At 43.9% G+C, this 18,817-nt stretch overlaps 1 protein-coding gene across 7 annotated transcripts in view; it reads right to left on the bottom strand.

Moving 5' to 3' along the window:
- Positions 1-18,817, bottom strand: part of PKHD1 (PKHD1 ciliary IPT domain containing fibrocystin/polyductin) — a 429,461-nt gene that overhangs the window by 387,958 nt on the left and 22,686 nt on the right. For 6 of the 7 annotated variants that reach the window (XM_043450734.1, XM_043450737.1, XM_043450739.1 and 3 more), the window contains exons 9-21: positions 18,545-18,609; positions 17,997-18,036; positions 17,052-17,122; positions 15,477-15,578; positions 14,346-14,441; positions 9,985-10,126; positions 7,690-7,804; positions 6,418-6,696; positions 5,846-5,935; positions 5,662-5,752; positions 4,569-4,711; positions 2,954-3,078; positions 2,024-2,199 (exon numbers count right to left, since the gene is read on the bottom strand). In XM_043450734.1, the coding sequence (XP_043306669.1) occupies positions 2,024-2,199; positions 2,954-3,078; positions 4,569-4,711; positions 5,662-5,752; positions 5,846-5,935; positions 6,418-6,696; positions 7,690-7,804; positions 9,985-10,126; positions 14,346-14,441; positions 15,477-15,578; positions 17,052-17,122; positions 17,997-18,036; positions 18,545-18,609 (1,535 nt within the window). The remainder of the gene's footprint in view (positions 1-2,023; positions 2,200-2,953; positions 3,079-4,568; positions 4,712-5,661; positions 5,753-5,845; positions 5,936-6,417; positions 6,697-7,689; positions 7,805-9,984; positions 10,127-14,345; positions 14,442-15,476; positions 15,579-17,051; positions 17,123-17,996; positions 18,037-18,544; positions 18,610-18,817) is intronic. The other variant, XM_043450736.1, reaches the window with a different exon arrangement.

The raw sequence follows: 18,817 nt of genomic DNA, 5'->3' as shown, positions 1-18,817 counted from the left end.
GCACCATGTAAATGCAGTTTCTTTCCCAAGTCTGTGCAATTGAGACAGCAAACAGTTTAAAAGCAGCATCCTTGCAGGCCCAATGCTAAGCACACCACCAGGCACAGAGCCAGTGCTCAATAAAAGTTCATTTGTCCAACTGAGTAGGGGGTCATTAAAAGTGGCTCTGGTGTCAGTGATCTCTAGGTTTCAATTTCCCCCACATCCCCAACTATTTGAGGCAAAACACTCAGCACCCTCTTAGCTTTGGTTTCTTAATCTATAGAGTGGGGATCATAGGGCCATCTCAGGGGTTCTGAGAATTAAATGAGAAGTATTTGGTAGCTACCACTAAATAAAAAGAAATTTCATAGAGGACAGTAGGTGGGAGAATATAATCAAATATTAAGCTGATCAGATAAATGTCAGGCAATTAAATATGAATATGGAACCCGTGTGTAGTTTATGTTACTATTAAATAATCCTCACAGAAAAATTGTTTCCAGCAGGATGACTGAACTAAGTGAGAAGCAGATTGTTATACCCAAGCCACCTCCTGTCTTTCTTATCTCTGCCCTCTGCCTCCCTGCTCCCCTCCCCACCTCACCCCTACATGGCTCCAGATGCTGGAGCATTTGGGTCATAGAGGTGATGGCCATGAGAAAGAGTTGGGATCCTGGGCATTGAGGGTTTGGAGAGGAGAAAGGGAAATGATACCTATTATCTAGTCCTGAGTTTCCCAGTCAGTGGGTTCAAGTGTATGAAATATTCCCATCAGCCCTCTGGGAATCTGTGCAGCATTTGGGATCACCAAAGGCCCCAGTCAGTTGTCTTGGGCACCAAGGAATTCAGACAGTTATCCCAGCACACTATTTGAATATTATTTTCTGTGTGTCAGAACATGGAATTTGAAGTCAGCGATGCCAGATGCCCCCAAAACACTCAAATCACTGAAACAGGTAAGGGATAGAATTCTGAAGAGTATCAAAAATGATGCAATTTCAGGCCTTGAAAGACAGTTCTCTTACCCCTCATCCCCAAGTTCCCTGCCCCCTAGCTCTGCAACTTTCAGGTAAAAGATTAAAAGTTGCACAACTTGAAAATCAGAACGCAAATGACTGTTCCATTCTTTTCTCCTTGAAGAGAGAAAGAGAAGCTACGAGAAGCAGGAAAGCCAAGGCCCAGAGTCACAAGGGATTTGATGGAATAGGGAGAGTGAACAAGCTGGAAGCCTAGAGGCCCTGGGAGCAAACCACACCATCCCTCTGGCCTTCTGTCCCTGGCATGTGTGCCACACGTGGCCTGAGGAGAACCCTTGGTGAGCACCTTGCCCTTAAGACAAACAAAGCCAGGTGAGATCAAGGGACTTTGTGCAGAGAGGGGCCAGGCCTGAGCTCTGAGTGATGCGTGGGAGCTATCAGATGGGCAGAAAGACAAAGCTATTCTCATGAGGATGTGTTGACCCTCTGACTCATACCAAGTTGGCCCTAAGGGTCGTAAAATCAGACTTGTGGCCCATTTCAGGGCCAAAGATGTTGTGTTCCTCACAGCACCTTTTATGACAGATATTAACAGATGGAGGTAGGGAGAAATCCTGCTGGCCTGACAATAGTAATGATAATAGTAGTAATAATTGATTATATTTACTGAGCACTTACTACAGTCAGGACCCATGATGAGTGCTTTATATTACACTTCAGTTAATCTTCATAGTAATCCCATGGGGTAGAAGCCTCATTATGCCCATTTTACAGATGAGAAAACCAAGGCCTCTCAGTCAGAAAGTGGTAAAATTGGGATAATATGACAGGCACCCAAAGCAACGGCAAACATTGGGGTAAATAACAGAAAACAGAAGGAACTTGCTAGAGGGATATAAAAGCCAAAGACACACAATCACAGCTTCATCTTCTCCCTGGGACTGAGGTAGAAAGATAGAGAATCATCTGTTCTCTCTCCATTAAAAGAGAAGCAGCCCCTCCAGAAAAGCCTGAGGACCCTATCTGATGGATAGTTCGTAGAGGAGAGTAGATCTGATAACCACCTGTTAGGTTTGTGTCTGCAATAATAATCTCATCCACATAGAACATGCCCATCTCTGGAGACAGAGGGAGGAGGTCAATCTGATGAACCAGCACTGGGGAATTTGCAGGAGGCAGCTGGAGATGCGAGGAGTGATGCACACACGTCTTCCAGAGGTCGGTGCAGGTGAACTGCCAGCTGAACACAAGCACAGAGCAGAAATGGGCCTCCTGTGAGCACCACAGTCCTCTCGCCTGAGAGCCCCAGTTCCCCAACCGGGGCTGCAGACCATGCAGCTGGGAGATCCACACAGTCCTGGTTGCCATGGTACCAGCATCCCACCCAAAATGGGCTCAACTTGGCTGGGACACAACACCAGTGAGTCACATTTAAGTCCACCATCCGTTCATAACAATGTCAGCAGTACTTTCAAATTACGATACAATTGAGTGTCTTAAGCAGATCACATGTTAGGCTCTAACCACAGAGATGATTAGTGGTCTCTAAAACCTAAATTTCATTTAGGTTTGAAACCACTCACAAAACCCTTGAGAGATGTGGAAAGAGTGCTGAATCAAGGGATCAAAATGCCTGAATCATATTCCAGCATCTTTGCTCACTCGCTGAATGAATTTCAGTGAATCACACTTTCTCTGGGCCCTGATTTTTCTCATCTGTAATGTCAAGGAATGTTCCATAAAATCTCTTCCAAATATGATGGTCTTTGACTCTATCCCTATGAGAAATGTCAGACTCCTTATATGTGTAATGACTAACTGCTCTTAAATCAAACTTCTTTGCCAAATAAAACATTCAGAGCTGAAATTATTGTCCGAGGCCCCACTATCAGAAAATACCTCCCATGAGTCACTGTCCCCAAGATAGTTAGCCATACCATCTAGCAGAATTCCCACCACACCTGCCCGCAGACAAGCTACCTGCGGGTACCTACCTAGGACTGGTCCCCAGGAGACTCCAGTCACATGTGATGTTCTTAACAGGGTTTTGAAGGCCAACTGTGAAGGACACAGTCATCTTCAGGGTCGTATTCTCATGGCCTCTGTACGCAAGGCACAACTAGAGACACAAAACAAGTGCTTCAGCTCTGTCACTAAGCAGCAGCTGCTCAAGCAATGTTTATTGAGGACAATCCACTCCCTAGAACTAACCTAGAGACAGCCAGACCACTCCTGCCCTCCTAGACCTTACCTTAGTTTAGAACAAATTGCTATTTATCCAACAGAGAGCTATTCAATGCCTAGCGCTGTGTGTGGCTGTGAGGACTTTTTATCTCAATTAGAGATCTCAATTAGAAATCCCTTGTTGTGACCCAGATGCCTGTGCAACCTCAAGCAAGGCACTGAACCTCTCTGAGCCTCACTCCTTAACCTGAACTCGCCGGCAACCTTGGCTTCTAACTCAGAGTTAAGTAACATTGTTTGGCAGGATTTTTCAACTGTGGCACTATTGACATTTAGGACTGGGACTTTTCTGTGAGTCCTTTTCTTACACTGTGCATTGCAGAATGTGTAGCAACTTTCCTAGAACCTACCCACTGGATGGCACTAACACTTCCCCAGTTGTGATGACCAAAAATGCCTCTAGCATGGGCTAAATCCCCACCACCACCTGCTGGGCACCTGTGCTGTAGCAGAAAGGCTGGAAGTTGGGTGTTGCCCTTTCCTGAACCATTTAGTCCCAGCTCCCACTCTTTTTTGACTCAGAAAGGACTTGAAACCACTGCCATGAGCTCAGTCATCCCAGGAAGGTTCACCCTGGTTCCCAAAGAGCAGAGCTACTGATGCAAAGGATATGAGGTATGGGAGGAATGTGTCAGTCCATCCATCAATAATAACAATAACTATAATAAATAATAACTAGCTTTAAACAAGTCCTAGCCACTGCCCAAGCACTTTACTGGATTACCTCATATACTCTGCCCCAATAGCTTGAGAGGCAGACCCTATTATTACCCATTTCTCAGATGAGTAAACTAAGATAAAACACAGAGGGCATGCAGGGTATAGAGTCAGAATTCAAAACCAGAGAGTCTGAGTGGAGAGTCTGCTCTCATACCTGGAGATCAAAGAAAACACTGAACCATATGGAAACTTCCATGTTGTCATTGTTGTTGTTTTGTCACTAATTCAACTCCAACTCTTTGCAACTCCATGGACTGTAGCCCTCCAGGCTCCTCTGTCCATGGGATTCTCCAGGCAAGAATACTGGAGTGGGCTTCCATTTCCTCCTCCAAGGGATCTTCCCAACCCAGGGATCAAATCCACGTCTCCTGCATTGGCAGGTGGATTCTTTACCACTGAGCCACCTGGAAAGCCCAGAAGCTTCCATAGGTCTCAGTTATTAGAAAGGCATTTCCATGCAGCAACTAGCTTATAGGACACTTATAGGTGTCCATTCACACCCCAAACCTAGCACCTCAGCCTGAAACATCTTGTGGGTCATGGTAACCACTCCCTTGTGCCTCTGTTTCTCCAGTGTCCACCCCAGAGAATAATTCCAACCCCTCCCTACCCACCTGGTCTGCAAACACAAGGGCTGCTACTTACATGTGTGTACTGATCTAGCCGGTAGACTTTCTGAGCAGTTGGAGGTATCAGGACAAGGTGTCGAGGCTGATGGAGACTGAACCTCCCACAGAAGGGCTCTGTCCCACTGGTGAGGTGCCCATCAGAGCTGGAACCTTCTAGCCCTGGATGAAGTTCAGATAAAACAGGAAGACAGGAGTAATTGTCAAACAGAGCTCCACAACATGTCTGCAGGGAATGGGTTATGGGTTCTCCATGACATTGGCTTCTCAGTCCTTGGGCGAGCTGGGCAGGGCTCAGGGTGGCCAGCACCCTCCAGCTCAAAGGCTCCACCTATGAAAAATGCATTGTGTCTGCTCCAGAGCATTAAAAACCTATTATCATTTTCAATGTGTACCACAACAAAAAAAATATTGAGAAGCAAAGAGGTAAGGCATGTTGACTGCAACTTAGCTCACCTTATGATTTTTAAAACATATCTTCACATTTTCAGAATACATTAGACTACTGTCTTCGGCTTCCCAAGTGGTAAAGAACCCATCTGCCAATGCAACTCGGTTCAATAGGTTGGTCAGAAAGATCCCCTGGCGTAGGAAACTGAAACCCACTCCAGTATTCTTGGCTGGAGAATCCCACAGACAGAGGAGCCTGGCAGGTTTCAGTTCATAGGGTCACAGAGTCAGACACGACTGACATGACTTACCATGCACAGCACAGACTACTGAATTATGTAATAATTCCTTTGCGATGTGATTTGAGTTAAACAAGACTTGCACTGTTCTGTTATGTCTCGCCTGTATCGGTTGCTGTTTCCCACCTGTGGCATGAGATGCAGCTCCTGAGCCTAAGTCACCAGCATCCTTTGTTTCTAACTCTCTGCTCCCCTGACAGCACAGAAGGGATGTCCTTTCTTTCTGATTCCCACACCAAGCAGCTCCCTCCCAAACATTCAGCCTTTCTCTGAAACACTATGTCCAAATCCAGTTTCCAATGGAATGAACAGAGTCGCCTTGGAGATGAAATGAAGATTGTTCTGCTTTTACATTAAAAAAAGAGAGAGAGAAAAGATAAGGGTGAAGAAGACAGTCAGAATTTGTCAAACCAGGGACTGTACCTTGTTCAAATCCCAGCCAGAGTAAGATGTTTGCTGAAAGGGGTTCCAGTTTGCATTTGACTGCAAGTAACTCCTCAATGGCTATTTGAATCTGTTAATAAGAAAAATGACCAGGAGCTCACGCCATGGATATAAAGACTACCTCTAGTTCCCCCACCTCTCCTTATGTGAATAAAATGCCCACCTGATGGGCTGTGGCATTTGCAGGGATTGGCTGACTAGAAACGTTGTCCCAGGTAAGGAAGAAGTTCCCTGTGCCAGACACAGTCAGCATCTAAAAAATCAAGAGTGACAGGATTAAAGAATATGTGTTCATTGAGCCAAAAAGACAATCTAGCAACATAAGACAAACTTCCCTGACTTGCTATAGACAGTATACCAGGAAATAGGACCTAAATGGGTCAAAAAGCTATGAAATCATGCATACATACACTCACAGGCATGCAAACATTGGTGTGAGTGTTAGCAGGGACTTATTTCCTCTCTGAGGAATATGTTTCCAAAAGAAGATTTACCAGGACTTCTGTACCTAAAATTAAGTCCATGAATCACAACAAAAATTAAGTCCATCACAACAGTAAAACTCCTTTTAAATAAAAAAAGTCCTCTCAACCCTACTGGATGAATGTCCAATCTCTTTTGCAGGAGAGTTATCATTACGGCTCAAGTCTCCTGGCTCTCAGCCAGCCAGGACTAAATTCCTTGCAGAGTTCAGCCCCTGAACCTAACCCCATGGGACAGAAAACACAGGCAGACCTGGATTTCCGGAAGTCTCTGGGCCCAAGCTCGGATCTGATGCTTCTCCCGGAGGTATGTGCTGACCACGTCAGGATTCAGCCAGGTGTTGTGGATCTGGACACCAATTCTCACCCCGCTGCTGGGGGCTCTCCCCTGATGCTCTGCTTCCAGGTAGTACCTGGCTCCCCCGAGCAGCTCCAGCTTGGGGGTCTTCTGTTGCTGGGTCTCGTCACTCCCATTCTGCTCCCAGGAGTCAAACCAGTCGGCAGTGCCCACCCTGATAGAGGCCACTTTCACCTGCACCCCAGTAAACACATCAGGACCGATACTGTGAAGTTTCTGGGCCTCTCTTTCTCAAACAAAAAGCAACTAGACATCTACTAACAAGGGACTTGGGGGCTGTTCTGCCTTTTCCAACAAGTAAGCCTGAACCTTCTAGGACCATGCTATGCATGCCTCTCCAGTTATCTTTTTCTCTCTCTTTCTCTCTCTCTGTCTAGATTACATAGTATTCAAATGAGATGGGTGGGCCATGTTTAAACCTGGAAGAGCCAACCGAAACCCTAACTACACATGATGCTGTGGGTAAAGTCATATGACACCCTTTGAGAAACCTAAATGACTTGACCACATCAAAATCTATGATGCTTCTCCAGCTAATTAGCAAAGCAATTTCATGGGAGCATATTCATCATTCAAGAGAAAAGACTGTGTTTCTTTGACAATGGCATTAAGTAATGTTTGGCTGTTTGCTAAAACACTTTTTTTATCCTTCAAAACTGGTCAGAAAATTCCTGCATAAAACTAGCTATATCCATACCTAGAATCAGTGGTAAAAACAAATTCTGAGTCAGACAAATCTGGATTTGAATTCTTAATATGCCTCTTATCACCCCAGTGGCCCTGCATTGGTCATACAATCCTTCTAGGACTCATTGTCCATATCTGGAAAATGGAGATAAAGAGACATAGCTCACAAGATGCTATGAAGTTTAGAAACAAGGTATATAACAGCTATAGCATAATGAGCAGCAAGCTCTGTTTCAAAAATTAAAATCATGTAGACTATATCTCAACTTTTAAAAAAGAAAATATTCTAATTTTAAAAAACCCATACACACACATGCACTCACCAAAAAAAAATTAAAGTCTCTGGTTGCTTAATGGCATGTTACAACTATCAATAGAACATGAGAGCCTTCATTTTGACTTACTGTTTGTTTGTTTTTTTTTTTTCTAGGAGTGAGGGACTGGGGACAAGAAGAAGGAAAACAAGAAGGTGGTAAATACCTTGGTCCTCAGGTCCTCCAACCAACTGAAATACAGAGAAGCCTGGTTGTCAGCCTGGATCCAGAAAGTGTAATTATTTGTCTCTGGGGCCACAAAGAACCCACTGAGCCGTGCTCTGGAAAGCAGAGGAACACAGAGAAAGAAGTGAGGGCAACCAAGCCCACTATTACTGACCTAACAACAGTGCCCTTAGATTTTGTTTGTCTTCATGTTAATGAGGAGGAAACACTCGACTCTTGTGCCTGTGACTGGCCAGAGCCCTCTGGATGCATCTCTTCCTGTGATGCCTGCCTGGCTTAGTATCTCAGCCCATCACTTTGAACTGGCATGACTCCCCAGGCAGTTTGCATCGTCTTTGGGAAAGTGGCACCCACGGCATAGGGTCACCTGGGGGCTTAGCTGAGATCACTTACCAAACATGGCCAGTACAGGGTCTGGCACATGGTAAGCATTCAATCAATAGTAAATATCATTCTCATTATTAGAAATAGAGATCCTCAATCAGAGTTTTCTCTGATTTGATCTAGATATGAAGAATACAGAGAATATTTTCTGAGAATAGTTTTGAAAATAACTAAAGTTCCATCATTATCATATTAATAAATATTCCCATTTTTATTTTAAATTTTTGAATTTTACAGAAACGAATGCCAGAAAGAATAGAAAGAGTTGCTGCCTGGTTTGTGGCTCCTTGAAATGGCAGAGAGAAAGCTACAGGTCATACCAGATAATCAAAATGTTCTTTTATCTATTGAGATGGGACTCTCCTTGACGCCCCCACACACACTGAATATAGCTGAAAGATTTTCTTTTGAATTTTTTTGACAATACTTATAGTCCTCAGAAACTATGATAAAGGCTCAGTACTAGGTGCCACCAAACACACACACACAGACACACACACACACACAATTTATTGCCACTTTAAAACCATATATACCAGTGGTTAGATATCTAATTAGTAAAACTTCCAAGACAATAGAAACTTCACTCTGTTCAGATTCCCTTCCCGACTTGGTTCCTTCAATTTCTGAAATTCAATGAATAGAGAACAAAGCCTTCCTTTTCACAACTGAATTAACCTTTAAAATGGCCAAGAGACTTCCCTAGTGGTCCAGTGGTTAAGACTCTGCACTTTCACTGCAGGGGACACGGGTTCGGTCCCTGGTTGAGGAATTAAGAACCCACGTGCTATGCAGCACAACCAAAAGAAATCAATAGATTAGTCAAATCCTTGAAAGAGGTTACAGATTGACTAGAATTCACCCACCTGCAAATGCAGGAGACGTAAGAGACACAGGTTCGATCTCTGGGTGGGAAAGATCCCCTGGAAGGGGACATGGCAACCCACTCCAGTATTCTTGCCTGGAGAATCCCATGGACAGAGAAGCCTGACAGGCTACAGTCCATAGGGTCGCAAAGAGTTGGACACGACTGAGGTGACTTAGCACAGAAATCAGACGCAGGAGTCACAACCAACCTCTCTGAGGAGAATTTCAGAAGAAGAAGAGATCCATCATACCTAAAGGATATAGTCACCTATATACAAGCTTAGAGCACACTATGTCTCCACAGCTCTCTTATTTTCTACATTTTTAAGCCCACATTAAAATATGAAAAACTTTGGCCACATCCTTGCAGGGATTAAAAAGACAAAACTAAACTAAACAGGGAAACTTTACCACACTGCAGTCACTTCTATAGAAAACAATGTCTCCCGCCCGAGGCCACAGGAGTTTACCCCTGCTCTACACCAGCCATCTGGTTGACCTACAGCACTGGCTAATTGTTCCCACAGAGCTGTTGGCTGCCCAGCCTCTGCTCCCTCATATGCCCAAAGGGCAACTACTTGAGTCTTTCTTTAGTATCATCCAGATACTGGTTTTATCTCTTAACCATGTTACTACAGCAAGTTTTGCCCTGCTCTTTACCAAGTTTCCTGGCCTACCCAGCTCAACGTTTTGATGAATAGTCCTCCCCAAAGCATATTTGAACGTACATATTTGTTGTATGCTGTATGTATGTATTTCAACATACATACATACATCAAAGCAGCTATACAACATACATATTTTACTCATTGATCAACATTTAGCGTGTACCCATAAAGGGCCTGTGGTCCATGAACATAACCAATACTGGCTGAGAACAGTGATCAAAATTTGTGACTGCTGAGTTCGTAGATATTTTACATTTTCCCCAGGAAATGTCATTGCTTACTCATCTGTCTCTTAGCCTCACCCAGGCCAGTAGAGACACTTGTAATCTGGACACCCACTTTTCCTACAAACATACCTGAAAGGTTGCCCTTCCTTTGACCAAAATCCAGATGGAGAACCAGCATTAGGGACGATCTGCCAACTGTACCCAGGGGTGGCTTCAGTCAGGTCCAAGTCCTCAGAAGCATCTCCAACTTCAAAGAGAAGCCCTCGATTGCCTGTAAGACATGTATGCCTCATAAGCATCAGAGGGGGTTTCTTCCCCAAGCGGGGGAACTTCTTGACTGCAGACTCAGGATGAAAATGATACAGGAGCTATTTAGAAGATGAGTCAGATGGAGTAATCACTTGAGACATTATAAAGACTATACATAGAGTTGATTCACTTTGGTGTATACCAGAAACTTACACAACATTGTAAAGCAACTTTACCCTAATAAATAAAAGTAAAAGAATACCCCCCAAAATAAAATAAAGATAATACAAATGTTCTAGAAAGTGGAAACTACTGCTAGGTGTAAGAATTCAGTCTCTGAGAAAGAGACATCTGACAAGGAGCAGTAACAGGGCATATTCTCAGAGGACCATAAAAAATGAAGGAGCTCTTTTTAATGGGAGTGTCCATATAAGAGAAAATGCGAAAAAGCAAACAAAGGCTTGTGAAGTCAGGAGTGCACTTCAGTATCTTTTAATGTCATTCAGCCTGGGAATTCTATTCCCTAAACCCCCTTTGTCCCAGAAAATTGGCAATCCTCACATTTTTCATGAGTCCTGACCTCAGTTTGTGAACATGCAGCAAATCATATGACAGGCTGCCATTACATTACATTCTAAATGTCATCTATTTATTTGTTTTTTATATTTTAAAAAAAAGCCCTGAAATCAAAGGCATATTTGTGATCAGTCAGTTCAGTTCAGTTGCTCAGTCACGTCCGATTCTTTGCAACCCCATGGACTGCAGCATGCCAGGCTTCCCTGCCCATCACCAACTCCCAGAGCTTGCTCAAACTCATGTCCATTGAGTTGGTCATGCCATCCAACCATCTCATCCTCTGTCGTCCTCTTCTCTTCCTTCCTTCAATCTTTCCCAGCATCAGGGCCTTTTCCAATGAGTCAGCTCTTCACATCAGGTGGCCAAAGTATTGGAGTTTCAGCTTAAGCATCAGTCCTTCCAATGAATATTCAGGACTGACTTCCTTTAGGATTGACTGGTTTGATCTCCTTGCAGTCCAAGGGACTCTCAAGAGCCTTCTCCAACACCGCAGTTCAAAAGCATCAATTCTTTGGCACTCAGCTTTCTTTATAGTCCAGCTCTCACACCCATACATGACTACTGGATAAACCATAGCTTTGACTAGACAGACCTTTGTCAGCAAAGTAATGTCTCTACTTTTTAATATACTGCATTGTGTGATCAATATTGGCTACTAATTGGGTTGAGGGTAAAAGCTCTGGAATCACCCATGGGTGGGTTCAGAATCCATCTCTACCATTTACTTGATGGGCAGCTTTGAGCAAATTGCCTGGAAAATCCCGTGGACAGAGGAGCCTGGAAGCCTACAATCCACAGGGTCACAAAGAGTCGGACACAACTGAGCGATCCCCTGTTAAATCCTAAGAAGGGGAAACAGATAAGGAATAAGCAGAAAAATAACAGCATATTTTAAGGTACTATTTGAGATTCCTCAGGCTCAGCAGTATTGATATTTGGGGCTGGATAACTCCGTTGTGGGACTTCACTGGTGCTGACTGCGATGCGTTTTAAGGGCTGTCCAGAACACAGGATGTTTAGCAGCACTTCCAGCCGCTACCCACTAGAGGTCAGTAGCACCACCATCCCAGTTGTAAGGACCAAACACTGCCAAGTGCCCCAAGCCTGCTACTGAGAACAGCTGCAAAACAGGATCATTTGTCCTGTTACCCAATGCATGAATTATTATCCATTATTACCCAACACAGGGCTGTGTGCCCGACACACACTGAGGCCAAAAAATACCAAAACATCGGAGCCTGGAGCAGAGAAAGGTTTACTGCAGAGCCAGGCAAGGAGAAAAGTAGCTCATAACTTAAAAAAAAAAACCCAACCTCCCTGAAAGCTTTTCAGCAAAGTCCTTTTATAGGGAAGGTGAGGGAGGGGCGTTATTAGTTGTTGCAAACTTCTAGGTGTCAGATCTTTTGTTCTTGAGGTCAGGCCACAATGTTCCAAGCTCCATCAAAACACATGTTATTCTCTCTTCTGACAAGAAAGAGCAAGGTCCCAAGGCTCAACCTTCACCCTCTGAGGTCCAGGTCCTGGTTAAGAGGAGCGGGGTCCTTGCAGGTGCTGGTTACCCTGCCCAGGGAACGTACGGCCGGCACTCAAGTTTGGGTCCTCCTGCCAGTGCCCAGTCCAGCTGAGGAGGCAGCTCTCAGCTGGCAGTGCCCTCAGGTGTCCAGACCTTACCCAGTATTCATCACAGAAGACTCCAGCTGCCCCTCAGGATCCTCAGGCTGCCCAAATCGGGGCTGCGTCCCATGAACTGCGACGCATGGAGACCCCTGCCGCCATTAGGTCGCAGAGGCAGAGATGAGGAGAGAGGTCGCCCTTGACTCAAGACCTGCGCAGGTCAGCGGGCGGCTGGGGTGAGGGCTTGGAAGCTCTGCAGGACACAGCCCTCATCCTGTTCCTGAGACCCCCAGCTCACCAGCCAGCCAGCCTGAGACCAGACAGCCTCGAGGGCCCTGGGGAGGAGACTGTGATCTGCCTGTCAGAGCATTCTCAGCGGGAGAACCACAGAGGACCACCGCAAGACCGACGGTTAGCGGAGCGGGACCTCTAACTGCTGTGCTAACAGTCTCCCACTAAGGGTCTCGCGATAACTCGTACTAACGGCCTCACACTAACGGTCACCAGCTAACGGTCGAGTCTAGAGCTAACGATCAAATGTTAATAGCTGCCTGTCCACCCCACCCTTATAACTCTTCCATAAAAGAAATTCCAAAAGCATTGTATAAAGGACATTGTCAACTATCCAGAACTGCCGCGTGTGTTTTCTATATACATTTTATTTATAATGTACACTTAAAACTCTTTTGATCTTATTTTAGAGCAACATTCTTCAAACTTGCCTGCTAAATGTAACAAGAAAGCCTAGAAATGAAATAAAAATTACTTCTTCAAGTTAAAAAAATCAGCAGCATTCAGGAAATTCCCCTACCACAACCCTGGTAGCTTCCAGCAGGAACCGCTGTAAGAGGAATCAGACTCTCTATTCCATGAATCCAGACACATATTTTCTCCATCATTTGCTTCATACAGTCATTTGTTTCCTTGGATTAGAGCTTTCCCTGAGTAAAGACCACAGATCAGGGACCTGGAGAATGCCCAGCCTAAGCTTTGCATGCGTTTTTACACCCGAATGACCTTTCTTTAGAAAGCTGTCCCCCTCGATGAGACTCAGGAGATGAACTTCCCTGCCTGTGGTTTAACTGTGAAGTCAGCCCTTGTGGGGCATGTAGGACTCCAGATGCCAACTACCGTTCATCCCTAACTACACCTGAGATCCTGTTCTAACGCTTCCCAGAAAAGTGCTTCCACAGTGCACTTGCAATTTGTAGCCATTGGGTAGGAGGTTTAAACACAGAAGGTGGACTTCCATGGTGGTCCAGTGGTTAAGAATCCGCCTTGCAATTCAAGGTACATGGGTTCGATCCTTGGTCTGAGAAGATCCCACATGCCATGGGGCAACTAAGCCAGTGTGCCACAACTACTGAAGCCCGTGCGTCTAGAACCTGTGCTCCGCAACAAGAGAAGCCGTTACAGTGAGAAGCCCTGCACCACAACGAAGAGTAACCCCCACTTACCAAAACTAGAGAAAGCCCATGTGCAGCAAAGAAGATCCAGCCAAAAATAAATAAATAGTAAAAAAGGACAAGTGGAACCTGCCCCCCTGTCCTCTCTGTTTCTGGTGGCCCCATCACAATACATCTCTGCTTTTCAGAGTAACAGACAGCTGCCCACAAGGGCAAAGAAACCACATTTAAATGCACCCCCTTACACCCCACTCTCTGCCTCATCTAACTGTCTTATGAGCACAGAAGAAGCAGTCTGTTGCTCTGTCTTCTTAGAGAGTGAGCCAGAGTGCAACTGACCCAGAGGATGGAGGAGGCAGCTCAGGCTTTTCTGCCAATCACTATGGCAACATCTTGATGGCAGTTACACTTCCTGGATCATGGTTTCCACTGAACCCCACTTGCCATTCATCTGCCTGGGGCTAGGAGTGCCGAGTGTTGCCAAGCATCTGAGTAAAGCTAAGAATACCTCTGAAGCTAAAGCTCTGATCCATGATGCACGGCTCACTGAGCAGCCAATCAAACAGCTGAGACCAGATTCAAACACATTCCTTTCCACTTCCGGCCCCTTGTGGTTAAAAAATGTCACCATGGCAACTTCCTTACCTGCCTGAGGAGCAGAGAGCCTTACACCTTTACCCGGGGCCCTGGTGGTACACTCAATCCTCCTGGGAGACACATGTCTAATATCACACGGAATGCCTGAGGGGAAATTTAAATTAGATACAGATGTCAGTAGCAATATCAATGGAGATACAGATGTGGCCAGAGGACCACACTAAAGTAGACAGGCTCCTGTTGCAGGGCAAAAGGCCGGAAGTGGAGAGTAGAGAGAAAGTTGTGGGAGGAGGCAAGAAAGAGAGAATGCAGAGCAGTGGAAAACATGCCGCTTAAAATGAATAATCAGGAAGAAAGCAATGCCCAGCCATGCCATTCCCCGGAGATGACGGAGCTAGGGAAAGGAACTGTGACAGGAGAGTATGAAGACATCGTCCAGTATCCTTGGTGTCACCAGCTAGAAGAGCATCCCATCAGGCAGAACAAAGCGTTCTAGGCAGGTTCCACAAAAGCATTTGCCAAGGGGGCATTCCAGAAGAATCTGTGTAGCAAATGCACACCCACTCCTGCTTGTTCCTACAAACAGGGCTAAGGAGGGAGTGAGGTTGCCTTTTAGAAGGAGCGAAAAGTTAAAAAAAGTGAAAATATTAGTCATTCAGTTGTGTCCCACTCTTTCGGACCCCATGGACTGTAGCCCACCAGGCTCCTCTATCCATGGAATTCTTCAGGGAAGAATACTGAAGTGGGTAGCCATTCCCTTCTCCAAGGGATCTTCCCAACTCAGGGATTAAGCCCTGGTCTTCTGCGATGCAGACAGATTCTTTACCATCTGAGCTGCCAGGGAAGCCCTTAAAAGAAATACTTTTGTGAAGAGGAGCTATGTTCTTGTTTCTCTTCCCTCCCCAGATGGGGACACCAAAGGGACTTGCTCTGATTTGTGAGTGTATCTGCAGCAGGACATTCTATTTCTGTTACATGTTTGCAGAGCTGCAGGGCCAAAATCCCCTCCTTTTCCCAGTCTCAACCAAACATAGGACAAAGACCATGAAACAGGGTCCCAGGAGGAGTCAGAAGAGGCAAAGATTGCTCCCCCTCAACCCTCTCCAGGCCAAAAAAGATAGATATATAATATCCTACAGTGTTCAAGTCTATGAACTGTTCTCAGTCATTTCAACTTACCTGCAATGGTAACCTGGGCAGGGTTGTCAAAGAAGTCTCCTGTAATTGTGATGTCTGTTCTTCCCCCAAGGCTCCCAGTTTCTGGAAACACAGACAGTATTTCTGCAAGAGGAAAAGAAAAGTAAGCTTCCAAATATAATCCAGGATGTGACCCAAATAATAATATAATCATGTTGCTGCTATTGTGTCACTAAGTCCTGTCTGACTCTTTGTGACTCCATGGACTGTAGCCCGCTAGGTTCCTCTGTCCATGGGATTTTCCAGGCAAGAATACTGGAGTGGGTTGCCATGTCCTTCTCCAGGGGATCTTCCCAACCCAGGGATTGAACCCACATCTCTTGTGTCTCCTGCACTGCAGGCAGACTCTTTACCGTCTGAGCCACTATACAGGATCAGTATTTGAAAAGAGTGGGAAATGCAGTTTTTCCCATGCAGTTTCTCCATGGTTGCTCTTGCTATCAGCAAAAATCCCTGCGTACCATGAGGCTTTCTTAGGAAATCTGTCTCCTCATTTCAAGGGCCCTATTTATACATCACAGAACAATAGATTATACTTTATGGAGGCATCAACTCTGCATGCATTGGTCAAGGTCTCAATCTACACATGTGAGTCTGTGATTTGCTCTAATCAAAAGAATGAGTTACACTGTCATATGCCACAAGTCCCCAGGAATTTAACTTTTTTTGATCTTTTCCCCTCCTATTATCAAACTTTGAGAGTTCTAAGTTTCATCCCCTCAAAGGGAACAAGTAGTCATGTTCTCTGATTAACTGAAGGTACAAAGAGGCTAATTATGAGTGATTACCACTCCAAAACAAAAGCAAGAGTCAAAATTCAGCTTTGACGGAGATGGGCCATCTAGAGTGAATGGCATCGACTCCTCGACTTAGGAAATTTCTTGCACTTTTGGCAAAGGTAGATTCTGCTGCCTCTGGGATCTGAATCAGCCTCACAACTTTTCCGTGGTTTTGGGATTGTACTCAACTTGAGAACCTAGCACTCATTTTCAGTAGTCAGCTTTCTACTCCTGACTGAGTTCACAATTTCATGCAAGTTTCCAGCTTTTCAGATTTTGCTTTTCTTGTATACTCATCAGATAGCAACACAAACTTAGCATCTGTATCAGCAAATCATAAATCCTTGAATGAATACTCAGAGGTGAGATGTTAAAGTAACTACAAAAATGTGCTTTTAGATTTTTTAGTGCCATCTCTTTTCTTTTAGAACGTACAATAAAGATGATTGCCCTTTCTTTTACTCAGTCTATATCCCTAGATTTTGTATAAAAATCTATGACCAAGCCTTTTTTAATATTTTAATTTTACTTTAAATTTAATTTTTAATAATTAATAAATAAATATTAAATTTAATATTCAAAAATTTAATATAGTAACTAAAGCCAATACTCAACAAGCAACCTATTCTCACACAAAACCAAAGGGCCATCAATGACTGCAGGAAAAGCTTCAGGTGTTAATGATCATAGAGAAATGGCCAGCAGGAAGGCACAGAGTCCAAGGTCCAGGGTAGTGTGAGGGAAGGGGTGAAAAATACACAGTGAAGGAAAATGGTACCTGAGTACGTCTGGTACAGAAAAAGGTCTTGCTTAGCACTGACCAGCCATGCATCCTTGTGTATCACTGACCTACAAAAAAAAAAAAAAAAAACACAAAATTGTGTTTTGGGTGAAAATTGCACCTGGGATTTCATTTTTTAGATTGACTGCTTGAAAGAAGATCACTAACTTTTAGTGATCTTTAAAACTGTTTAGATATTGGCTCCTTTTGATGACTAGAGAATACCAATGCGGCAAAGTTTGTTTTCTGATCTAGAAAATTACATGGGAATAATAATACCTACTTTACAGAGTGTGATTAGCATTAAATGGAATAATGAATGTGAAAGGGCTTGGTGTGGAATTGGCCCGTGGGAGGTATTCAATAAATGCTAGTTTCATTCCTTTCTAAAAAAAGAGACAGAGACACAGAGAGCAAATCTCCCTGGTTGAGCTGAGTAGCTGTAGGTCATGTGTTATTATCTTCACAATGAAATTAATATCAGCTAGGCAATGCCCTTTTCAGGAAACACTGAAAAGTACATAGTGTCAGAACATGAGGTAAGGCAAGCAGAAATCCAGACTCCACATTTCTCTCTCCAGAGTTCTATAAAATCTGGACCCTTTCCATCTTGAAGAAGGCATTTCCTGGAATGACACAAAGCACTTTATGGAACTTTGTACTGTTTTAAAATTCCAGTATTATGAGATTACTTAAGAAGTAATTCCCCAAATCCTGTATCTTTATCATATTGAAACATTTACATCACTTCAAGATGAGTGCACAGGACACAATTATATTCACTCAGGTGAAAAAAAAGAATCAAGTAGGTATGTGGAGTTTTATTACACTACTCTGTATACATTTGAAATTTTCCATTATAAAAGGTTAAAGAAAACTAAGCAAGACAAGAGAGTAGATAATGTAAGATAAAAATAAATTTGCTTCCTCCCAGTTACTTACTTTCCTTTGTTAAATACTGAGAAACTAACATTCTGGGAGCCTGTAACAGACAGAAACAAACATTAATACAGGAACCTGCATGAACTGCATGGGCCAGGACATTGCTATCATAAAGCCAAGAAGTCCAGCGATCACCAAGGTACCACCCACACCTTAACTTCTCTAACACTGCTTGAAATAAACATGTTCCAGACTCGCACCATCAGCAATGGCAACATCTAACAATAAAAGGATAAATGTAATAGCAATAGAGCAGGCTCTAACTGGCTTGGAGTTAGACCAAGAATGATAAATCCTGCTCCACTGGTTACTAGCTTCAACTTTCTCGCCTATAAAGCAAGAACAATCCCACCAGCCTCACAGGTACATGCGTGAGGATTAATTTAGTTTATATTTAAGCTGCTTCCTATAGCGTCTCTCAGAGAACTCTCAACAAATGATAATTATTATTATCATCCTCAGGAGAACCAATTCTTGAAATAGTTTCTTTCCGGACACAGAGACAAAGATGGATAAGACTTTAAAATTCTGTTACTTCTCAAACAGACCAATGTAGTTGCCTTCCACACGACACTGCAGAGTCCCAAGACCATGGTCTTCCTGAATAGGATATCTAGGGAAAGAAGAGGAAAAGGTAAGAGATAAGAATTACCTGGCAATTCATTTCAGAAGCTCTGGTTCTTTAGCCGGGAAAGTTATAAACTAAAATAAAATAAAATTCTAACTAGAGTTATCATCAATACATACACTACCAGTCAAACACACAGTGTGAGAGACAAAATTTAACGTACTCCTCACCTCCTTTGGGTCCTTTCTTTCCA

This window comes from Cervus canadensis, chromosome 28, assembly GCF_019320065.1.
Source record: "Cervus canadensis isolate Bull #8, Minnesota chromosome 28, ASM1932006v1, whole genome shotgun sequence".
Lineage (NCBI taxonomy): Eukaryota > Metazoa > Chordata > Mammalia > Artiodactyla > Cervidae > Cervus > Cervus canadensis.
This window is presented reverse-complemented; position numbering and strand designations above follow the sequence as displayed.